Here is an 11,412-nt window from a genome sequence, read left to right as displayed (position 1 = left end):
AAATATTCACAAACGTAGACGTAGGTAGTTCGATAAGAAAACGATGTCAAGAATAAATATTTTCAAGCAACAAAGTGATTCCATTGGACTTCTACAGTAGAGGAAACACTAATTTTCTGACAGATTCCGAATTCATTGGTAAAGAAACATGTAGCAGAAAGGAGAAGGGACCTGGCGACAGGACAGGTAGATGTGACAACACCGAGATTAGTCTGGAGAATAAATTAATATATTTGAAATGAATATGCGGTAGATACTGTCTCGCATCCCAGATTTTATGGCATCTCGTAACATCCCCTCTCTCTCTCTCTCTCTCTCTCTCTCTCTCACTTTCACTCTCCCTTTGTCTCTCACTCCGTCGTCAGTCTCGTTCGTCGCGAACGTGCACGAAAAAAACGAGGAGTTATCCCCGGTGTTGAACATTTGTACCGCGCGTCTTACTCTTTCAGCTGCTTTCCTAGATCATTTTCACGTCCTATATACACGGTGTGTCAGGCGAAATCTGCTATTGCTTTAAATAATATCCGCGTCTCGACGAACTGGGGTGGTAATCGGCTACAAATAATTAAATAAACCGTTCTCGTTCATACTCCGAGCTATTTACATTAAATACACGCACTCACTTGCATCCACACTCTCTCGCGCACACACACTCTCATCCTAGCGTATCCTCTTATCGAACAAAAGAGCCGTCCGTGTTTATTGCACATTCTCGTTTTCTAGCGGGACAGAAGAAAGGGATCGCAGGACAAACACATCATCGCTCACGCACTCGATGCAGATATGTCGAAACTGATATAAGCCCTCCTTCGATCAGTCAGCGAGCTCGTCGTCCTCCGTTTCGCGCGATCGTTCTTCAGTCGTACGGATGACTCCGAGGGAATCAGATCGCGGCTCCGAGTAGGAAAAAACCTCGAATAGAACCAACCGCCGAGGAGCTACGCGTTCGCAATTAGTACCTAATCATAGTCAACGGCCGTGTCGCCCGGTCCTCGGAAACAGTCGAGACCGGCGACGAGCAGTGTCCTCCTCGAATTACCTAAGATCTCCGATCCCTCCTGCGATACTACGATGCTACTCTAAACAGTGTATTCTCATCCTGAACCTCAACGTGTCTCGTTGTTTCTCGATAGTGTTCGTGACTGGCCCATCACTTTCGTTGTCGATCAAACGTCCCAAACTGGTCGAGGGAGCATCATCGGTTGTTGCCCGTCGATATATCGATTACTAGAGTAACTACGTCGTGGAGGGCGAAGTAGGTACCGAGATCGGTGACGTGGGGCTGCTCGACTCCCTCCAGTTCGACAGCGTGGGCGTCGAGGCCCTGTATTCGTTGTGGATGCCAGGTGTGCTGGTTCGGTTGTTGCCCAGAAGACTGTCGATCGAGAACGGGTTTAGCCTCTTCCTCTCCTCCCTGCCCTTCACGGACAGATCTATGCTACTGCTTTGGACCTCCTCCTCCTCGCTGATCTGCTGTCTGATCGACGACGTCCTCTCCGGGTTGCTGGGGTTGTTCGTTGTCTGGCGGGGTCCTCCCGCGTTGTTCATGCACACCAGCTCCCTTCTTCTCTCCAGAAGGCTCAGGCCCCAATGGTGGATGCCCTGCTGGTGGTTCAGGTGGTCCAAGCTCAGGCTGGAGTTCGGGTTCTGCAGGTTGCTGGCCACCTCGTTCACGCTCCTTCGAGACTCGTTCTGATCACCCGCGTTGCCGGACAACCTAGGATAGCACTCCCCGTCCACGGAACCATCCGCCGCAGAATCAACCCTCTCGCTTCCGCTTTCGCTGCAAGAATCCAACCCGCCCACCACGTCGATCTCCTCGTTCGCGTCGTTCCCGGACCCTGACACGCTGCTGCTCTCGTTGTTGTTGCTCAGATGGCTGAACGAACTGCTCAACGTGCCGTTCAGAGAACTGCCGCCCGACGCCGCCGCGCTCCGCGACTCCCACTCGGCCCTCAACGTTGACAGGTCCACGGTGATGCCCTGAAACGAGAACGTCATGCCCGTCTATCCACTAGCTACTTATTTCAACTTTTCGAGGGTTGGTCAATGTGGAAGTTACACCCTCTAATTTTTGTTTTCAGAGATACGTATCTGTACGGTGGTACGGGAAGCGTTAAGAGCCAAGACTCCGTAATTCACGATAAGGTAGAGTGACTACGTTACCGACAAAACTGGGCGAAAAATGGTTTCACGTGCCTCAACTTTTCGTCCTTGTGTGAGAATATTTTTCGCTGGGAAAGGGCTCATTCGAAAGAGGAAGGTTCAATCTAGCTCGTGCTGGTCATGAGCTGACGAGATTATGCAGATATTTGGATACATAAGCGTTAGAAGTAGGCCAAAAATTGACAGTGTGCGTGCCGTGGAATTCGTTGGATGAGTTTTCTGGATGAAATCTCCAGCTACAAATTGAACTATATTTTATCTTGATTCTCTGCGAAACAAAGCCAAAAGCTTGAAGCACGTTTCTGGCTTCAGAATTCATGATGTCGATAATACAGAGCAAAGAAATGTGACAAGTTTAGTCACAGACTTAAGACCCGTCGGATCAAGACCAAGACGGATCTTGAGTCCGCGTCTGAAGGCTGTGAACGGAAATTATACAGCAGTTGCCGACCTGCTGACTCTGAAAAAGTCACGTGACTGCCCTTGGCCCTTAAGTAAATTATTTCATTCGGTCCTACCGATTGTAAGTGTTTTAATGTCGGATTGTTTCTGTCACTGAGCAAGACAGTGCTACAGTCTTTCTCGTTACTAATATTACACTGAATTCGAAATCTTACTTTCGAGGCCAGCTTCCTCTGTTGCCGTTCGAGAGCCTTCAACAACTTCTTCTGTCGCCTTTCTCGCTCCTTTCTTCTCAGCTCCTCCGGTGGAATCGGTTCGCCACTACAGCTCTGCGGGTGAGCATTGTGTGCCGGCCTGCCTGGACCCTTTTTCGTGTGCTCCTTCTTCCTCCACTTTGCCCTTCTATTCTGGAACCACACCTGAAACCAATCGAGAAAGATATCTTCATTAGTCTTCGCCGCAGATCGGTGTGAACAGTTATCTTTTGTGTTGAAAAAAATTTCTGTTTGAGCTTATGCTTTGTTTAAGAGAAATATCTATTCCTGTGAAATGTTTGTACGAAGAAAAATGCCGTAGGGAGCAGGCTACATTTTCTTTGGAAATATTAATCGAACCGCAATAATTGTTTAATGTTGTTGCACATGGCAAACTAGTCAACGGATGAAATAAACCGTTTGAGAATTATGTAGAAAGTGGAGCTGTATCCTTATTGTCGCGAGCCTTCAATTAGCGAGCTGGCAGTGTATCGAAATAATTAAAAAGTGGTCCGAGGGGCGGCACGGCGCGGCGCGGCATATCGGGACTACACGAAGGAACCTACCCCACGCGGAAGGACCAACGACCCCCCGGAGTGTCTTGATTCATGAACAGTTTCAACACTTTAACCCGTGGCTCGCGTGAACGCTCGTGGCGTGAAGCACGATTTAGAGCCGGCGTGAATTTCGCCGCGCGAGCGCAGGACTCCACGCTCGAAAGAACGGGAGGAAAGCGGTAAAAGGGGTTGAAAAGATGGTTGGGAAGGATGAAGACATTAGTTGTGGCCGAGGGCCGGTATGCGGCGCTGTTCACACGCGAGCTACCGGGGATCAATAGACCCCCACACCAACCCTTGTAATACCTTCGTCACGTCACGTGCTCTTACGGTTTTCTTTCGTTCAGTTTTCTTGTTTACTTTTTGCCTTCCACGGGCGAAACGAGATCGAATCGGAGGAAAAGATCAGATTGCCGGCGCGTTCAGCTGGTCATTTTTCAGTGAAACTAGCCGAGTTTGATGGAACTTCCCACGAAGCTTTTCCAAGGGTGGAAGGGTGTAAATTACTTTATCAGGAAACGCGTTCCCTTACACGGGGAATGGAATCTACCTCGGCACTATTTCATTTTCGTTGCGGGCTGCTGATGATGATGGCCAGGCTCACCTGCCCTCGCAGGTATGAATAATTTGCGGGTAATTGAGAGGATTAATTTGAACGTAACAGGATTAGCATCCTGTCGTTTAATATACGAACAGAACGTTTGAAATATTCCTGTTTAGTACGACGGAGCTAAAAATAATTTCCGTTCTTTGTTTTTCTTTCCAAATTTATATCATCGCGGTATCGCCATTAATTGTTATCGAACTTTTAAATTGTTATTCTATACAACAATTCTCGTTATGTTTGCCAGCGGAAGTGATTCAAGATCTAATATTTAAGACAGAAATTTATATAATTACATAGCGTACCTAATATTATATTTTACCATTGGAACGTCATTGAAAATTGAATTAACGCAGCTTCAGGAATTATTGCGTGGAACGTTTGATAAAACGTTGGGTGATCGCAGTCGCGAGTTCAACGTCGATTAAGTATCGTCATCAGAAATATAAACAGTGTATTAATTACCCGATGCATATCCATAATTCAATTTTTAGTTGGTCACAGAACCCGAGATAAAATATCCGCGGCGAGCTAAATGTATTATTTCGTCGACGCGGTGATAAATTTAGATGTGACACATTCCCCGCACGGACGAGTGAAACGAACAGTTCGTAATCTCGGGATTTTTTAATGTCTCTCGATCAACGAGAATAAAATGCACCCGAAAAAAATTGAACTCATCGCGGTACCCGCAAAGCGTTCGCATCATGTGACTGAAATATGCCAGCGGATCGCAGCTGTCCCATTTTGAAATATCAACGAACGACGCCAAAGTTGCAATTATTAACAGCTGCGGGCTCATTAATTTGACATGATGGCGATTGTTACCTTCATATTGTACCGATATTCGTTAAAAAAGAAGTCTCGCTAAGTGATAAGAGCTAACAAGGCACATCATTAATTATCGTGAGCCTTGACTACACGCTGAACGTCATATATTTTTTTGCATGATGTTTCTTAAGTGGCCTGTCTATGAAATTATCGACTAAAAACCGAGCCATAACGTCGAGACTTTTTCAAACAGAAAATATGAGACAACTGTTCGGTTCTACTTCGTAGATATCCGAAGGAAGTGATTAGAGCCACTTCGACGCAGACACGTCTGGGAATCACTGTTCCCACAATAATTTGGAAAATATAAAATGCTCTTTAATTTCTTCTCAACTGTATTCTCTCTTCGATAAAAACCCATCATTATTTTATTATTATTATTTACTATACTCTTCATCTTTTCTACCGTCCTGTCTCAATCAATCAAATTTCAGCGTTACAACGAATCAATCTCCGCAGCAGAAATTCCTCGACCGGTCTCCCAATAAATCTTTCGCCGAGGTCCAACGCCGCGGTAATCACCGCGCCATTAACCCGATTAGTATTCGGTCACTTAGGGTATTACTCGGTTCTAATTCGCATGCAGCGATTACGTTAGTCTTACAACCATAAACCCGTAAAGGACCGACAATAGATCGTAAAACACGAACACACGAGGGAGCAACTGGGTCCAATCACGTCATCGAATACCGCTAACAATAAGCAATTACCATGATCTGTTCGCAGGTCCGACGCTGCGATCTCTTCCTCGCGGATTCCTGAACAGGAATCGGACGTCGTTTAGGTGGATCGTTTGTCGACACTTTGGACGTTTCATCACGGAGCAGTACTAGACTATTTGCTGACACGCTTGCTGACGCTTTTAAAGTTCTCGAAAGTGTAATCGTCTGTCTTTTCTTATCGAATATTCAGCGGCGATGGTTCGGTAGCGTGTCTGTCAAATCCGAGACAGTAAAACGATACAGAAGGGGACAAAAAAGGATTTACAGAAATTGTGAAACTACACGAAGACCGTTCGAGCCTTAAACGACGTCGAAACGCAGCCGAAAGAATTCCTGATCGTTATTGAAATTATTCCCCCCGCCGATCCAATCGGCGCCAATCATCCGGCAGCGCTAATAAAGCGGATCAAAGAGGACCAGTTCTGACGCGACGTCGTAAAAGAGAGAAATAAGTGAAAGAATAAAGAGGGGCTTCATGTCGTTCCCCATGCGATTGATTTTTAAGCAGTAACCCGCCCTGTCCTCCTCTTTATCCCGCTTCCCAGCCTCCTCTCGTCCTCTTTCTCTTTCCGCTGTTCGCTTGCGTGCGTCTGCTCTCCTCCTACTCCTCCTCCTCTTCCTCCCCTCGCCTCTTCGTCTTGTTCTTCGGCTTCTCTCGCGTCGGCAGTCGTGAGCGCGTCCACTTGCGAGAGACAGGTTGTTCCTCGGCGGTTTTTGAGTAAATATGTTAATGACACCGCGAGAGTCGTCGAACGACGCGTGCAACGATCGACAATTAACGAGCACGGAGCATGGCGGTTCATTTGAATATAAACGGAAGACAGCATGGTGGATGAGAAAATGGCGATACGGGAACGTATTCGGAGCTTGCACAGTCCCACGCTGCTGCCGCGGCATTGATCAATAAACTTTACTGCTTTTGAGGAACATGCGTCCGAAGTTGATGCTTCGTGCGCCGAGACGTTATTATTCATGGGGCAATTTTTATTAGCTTCTAATCCGCGGAATGAACACGATCCAATATTTAGAAACGTAGCGACATTTTTTCTCTTCTCAAAGAGAGAGCTTCAGTAGAATCGCCGCGTTGATAAATTATTTTACGAAGACTGGAATAAGAGAACAATTTGTTTCAACGACTGCGAGGTTCCTTACAATTTAAATTATGATTGACAAATGAAAACGTGGGTATACTTTGTCTGTTCAAACAACTCCTTGTATTTTACATCTTTGCAAATCCCGCAAGCGATGAAAATCAAGATAGTAAACAAATTAAGTGTCATTAAGATTTGTATCATAACGAATCAAAGAAATTGAAAAAATCCCCGGAATATCTTTACAGGCCCGGCGATCGTAAACTCAAAATCTGGAACCGGTCGTTCGAGCCGGTCCCGTCTAGCGTTAACGACTCTGCCAGTGATTAGGGTAGCAATCGAGATCTATCCTTTCCACAAGCCGACGCACGTGTAAAACGACATGCTTCCGAGACTCTCAGGCTCCCTGTGGTTCGCAGTTATCTCGGCGTGACAATATTTTTTAGAAGCTGCTGCTGCCGCCTAGAGTCCGCGCGTCGCGGGGGTTATCTGACGTGGGGATCAACTATCTAATCTGAGGGCTATTCCCCGATTCGGACCCTTCGAGAAGACGCACCGGCTGCACGACATCGTGTCACCACCAGCCAGGGTTATCTACGCATCGCCCCTGTCACCAAGATCGCTCACTTTTCCGCCGCACAAAGGGGATCGGGATCTCCGCTGGCTACCGATCGAGCAAGCGGATCGGCTGTGCGCCCAAATTGACACAACGTGGCAACAAAGCCTCGAAATTTCGATTCAGTCGACGAGGCTGTTCATTGATCTCACCGATTGGCAAAGTACTTGTGCATAAAGTTGTAGCTTCTGTTTTTCTAATCAATTTTACAACGTAACCACTATCTTAACATTAGGTTTACGGGACCCGTCAAAATGACGGGTTCTAATATTTGTAATTTACGATTATTGATATTGTGAAGATCCATCTACGTGGAATTACTCAACAAACTTATTTCCTTAGGTATATATTATTTAAAAAATGGCTGAAAACTTGGATAGACACATTCTTCTTATTTTTATAAAGTAATGTAAAATACTCACTCTTAATGCTCCGTAAACTTAGTGTTAAATATGTTAGTACAGCCGTACCCCCTACAACGCGACTAATTCGTACCGTGTTAATTGGAAAACGGAATTTGTACAAACCAGATCAAATTAAATTAAATCTAATGGAAATCAAGTCGCAATTTTTGTGTTGTATGGGAACCGCGTTATAGGTTTACTATACTGACAGAATAAATGTGAAAATTCGCGAGAATTGTATAAGGAATAAAAGCCGAGTATGAACTGTGGCCATTTCGTAAACATAAATGGTAAAATCGCTTCTCCGTCCCTCCAAGGTCGCATCGTTCAAGTACCAAACTTAGTAATTAAAAGGTTAGCAATTCAAAAATTAATGTCTGCAATCGTGGTCGCATTTCGATGACTCGAGACCACTGAGGCTCGAGCCTGCGCCTCGGTTTCGCGCGGTGATTTCAACGCCCGGTTTCGCGTGTCGCGTCACCTTTCGCGCTGTCTATCGCAACGAATCCGAACGCCGCCGGCGATATTTTTTTCCGAATATTCCCGAAATTATACGACAGAATAATTAATCAGTTTCACAGGACGAGATATATTTCTCTCCAAAATAACTATGCCCAAGGAAAGCAATGAATATGCAATGAAACGAAAGTCGTTGTTGCATAGGTATCGGTTCATTATTCTTTCAACGAATTTCCGTTCCACGGTGCAATTTTTGCCGTGCCCGTTCTATTTAATTTATTTCGGACCGTTAATCAGTGGTTGATTAAATGAGCAATACTCGAGGTGAGATTTTGCTAACAAACACTATGGTTTGTTATATATTTCAGCTAGGAGGATGTTGCTTGAATTGCCTTAATATTTTAGTTTAATAGAGCAAGGTTGAATTAGCTAAAAGTGAAACTTCTACAAGGTTTTCGGGTCACACTCTGATTGTGAAGTTTCTAAAGATTGCTTCTATTATTATGGTGACTTATCGGTTTCGTTAATTGCCACAAAGTTGTGTTTTAAACGGTACTCGTGCGAGAGGATGGACGCACCGAGATCGTATCGGTTCGCTGTGAGCAATATGCGCTGGCACATGGCACCTGAAGCGTGTCTAACCACATAAATATAAATATCTTATCGTGAGGAGAGAATATGAGGGTGGCCTCGTGTTCGATCGGCCGTGAAATTGAGGGTCCACCGTTCGTAGGCCCCATTGAAGGACACCATCATGTCATGTTCCTGTGTCTCTGGTGTTGGGTTACGAAAGACCGAAAAGGGTGTCGCGGGTCTTTTCACATTTTTATGACGGACACAGTCATAGCTCCGGCGTATCGTTTACGAACCACCAGCAGAAGCTGCGTTTGATTTACTATTACGTTAAGATCCGACCAACGGCGGCCACTTTTCTGGACAAAACGGGGAGGAATTCGTATGACTTCAATGTCCATGACTATGCTCCACTACTTCTAACACTAGAATCACCCAACCCGTCAAAATGATCCGTCATTCAGATTCTTTAGTTTATAGTTATTGACATTTCAAATATATCGTTACGGTCTCGTACTGAATACATTTATTTATTCGGACGTATTTTTAAAAAAATGATGAACAATCGCTCGATAAATGTGGTCTTGTTATTCTGAAAAACAATAGAAATTAATTTTCAGTGCCCGATTATTCCAGCGTTAAAATTAATTAATTAAGCAACATTTTCCATTAGAATAATAAAATTGTGACTTTAGTGGAATCACATGTATCACATTCGAATATTATTCGAACTACGAATTAAAATTCATTTTGCCTCGGCCTCTCTAAAATCGTGCACAAAAATGCAAATTTGTGTTAAATTCATAATGCACTTGTTACTTAATTACTTAATTACCATCCGCTACATTTTTCGAAAGTACTGTTCATAATTAGATTGCGGAAGGATATGTAAATTTGCATTCACCACAAGCGAGCACTCTTTTTTTAATACTAATACTCTCAGTTGCTGAGAATTTTGCGAGTTCGTACCGATTTCGATAAACTATGAATTTCGTGACATTTTGAGATTCGCCTAAAGTAGAAAAACACAAAGATCCGCGGTCCGTATTAATTTAATTTTTGTATCATGTTCATCTAAAAACAGAATAGTCAAGCATGCAATGGAAGCACAAAGAATCGCCGCGCATGAATATAAAAAATGCGGCCTGTCAATTAGGGGCAAAACATCGCTTATTATTTGAGGAATGGCGGCCGGTCATGGAACGTTTGTATTCGGCGTTACGTGAGATCGCAGGGACTTTCACGGAAAACGATTCGCGTGGTTCGCCGATTTATCGGCGGATCGAGCTTCCGGGCGAATAAATTAAGAATAATATCACTTAGTTTTATTCCGTTCCGTGAGATATGTGACGGGTCGCGGTCCCGCGGCTCAGGAAAAAAGCTCCGGGGGCTGTGATAACATTCAAACATTTTCCCGCGAAATCGACTTCCTGCGCGTTGACAAGTTGCCCGGACGCATGGAATGAGTACCGGTGCGCGCACGTGGATCGATAATTCAGCCGAGATCGCGTCGAAATCTATCCGACATTAACAGAAGGCGAAAAACAAAGCCGTAAAATTTATTCAGTTTTTCATAATTCATAGCAACCGGTAAATACCGGCCCCTAATTACCGGTTCTTTCACCTGTCACGAATTAGATTACAAAGTACAAGCGGGAAAAATTCGAGAGATACGGCTGCCGTTGCATCGAGACGGACGTTGCGTTAGGTTGGTGCAAAAATATTCGCGGTTTTCGTTCTTGAATTTTTAAGGCTACACAGAGTGCCCCAAAAAGAGTGTAGCTGTGCACATTTTTCTATTGCCAATTCGTGGTCGTACTTCCTTGAAAGGAAGTACAGGATTCTTGAGGTCATTTGAAGCAACTTTTTCCTTTGCGAAAATGTTCTCCGCGGCTTTATTAAGGAGTTATTAACGAAAAACACGGACCAATCGGAACGCTGCTACAGCGGACGGATTGTGGCTCGGCCAACGGCAACGCCGCGCTCAGCGGGACCTGTTGCCGAACCGGAGTCCGTTCGCAAATAGTGCTCAAAGGTGCTCAGAATTCCCTCGAGAATCACCCCTCTCTTTTTCGTACACTCTTTCTGAGACACCCTGTATATTTCACTTTTTCTGCATTTTCACTTGGACAACGAACATAAGGTAATAATAAACAGTTACGACAGAAGACTGAGCACAAATCTATAGACGAAGCTTCGCACTTTTCATTGAATATAATGAGACAAACTGTCGGTTCAGAAAAATCGCTGAAGCTTGAAGACCGCAAATATTTTCCCCACCGATCTAGTACATCCAAGATATTTCGTTCGCGAGATTCATAAAAATTCAGGATGCTCGGGGAATCCGAAGATTTCTAAATTTCATTACGGAGTCCGGCACTCGGGAGAGGAACGACGACGGAAGGAACCACGACGAAAGGAACGACTTCCACATAAAATTCTCTTCATTATTCAAATGATACGGTGAACGAGTCGGAGCCACCCGAGATGGATCTTCTTCAGTTTACTACCCTCGAACACCAGTCGACCAGGACAGCTCGACCTCTCTGAGAAGGTAACCGCATTCAGAACCAAGCAGATGGACTAACTACCCCCGGGAGACCAGCTCAGAGGCCGCGCCACCCCCGACGATGTCTGTCGGGCATCAACCCTCGAAAAATGATGTCCAAGTCGCTATAAATTCTCGCCTATCGGCACAACCGATCTCGGAGCCCTGATAAACCAATACCGGTA

The 11,412-nt window shown here is 45.0% G+C and overlaps 1 protein-coding gene across 1 annotated transcript in view; it reads right to left on the bottom strand.

The window, feature by feature from the left end:
- Window positions 1–213: 213 nt before the first annotated feature.
- LOC143354483 (uncharacterized) overlaps window positions 214–11,412 on the bottom strand; it is a 59,888-nt gene continuing 48,689 nt past the window's right edge. Inside the window, exons 3-4 of the mRNA XM_076788622.1 lie at window positions 2,784–2,987; window positions 214–1,983 (exon numbers count right to left, since the gene is read on the bottom strand). Of these exons, the coding sequence (XP_076644737.1) occupies window positions 1,237–1,983; window positions 2,784–2,987 (951 nt within the window). The 3' untranslated portion in view covers window positions 214–1,236. The remainder of the gene's footprint in view (window positions 1,984–2,783; window positions 2,988–11,412) is intronic.

Source organism: Halictus rubicundus, chromosome 1 (genome assembly GCF_050948215.1).
Source record: "Halictus rubicundus isolate RS-2024b chromosome 1, iyHalRubi1_principal, whole genome shotgun sequence".
Taxonomy (NCBI): Eukaryota; Metazoa; Arthropoda; class Insecta; order Hymenoptera; family Halictidae; genus Halictus; species Halictus rubicundus.
The sequence above is the reverse complement of the archived record's forward strand: the minus strand, read 5'-3'. Positions and strand labels throughout refer to the sequence as shown.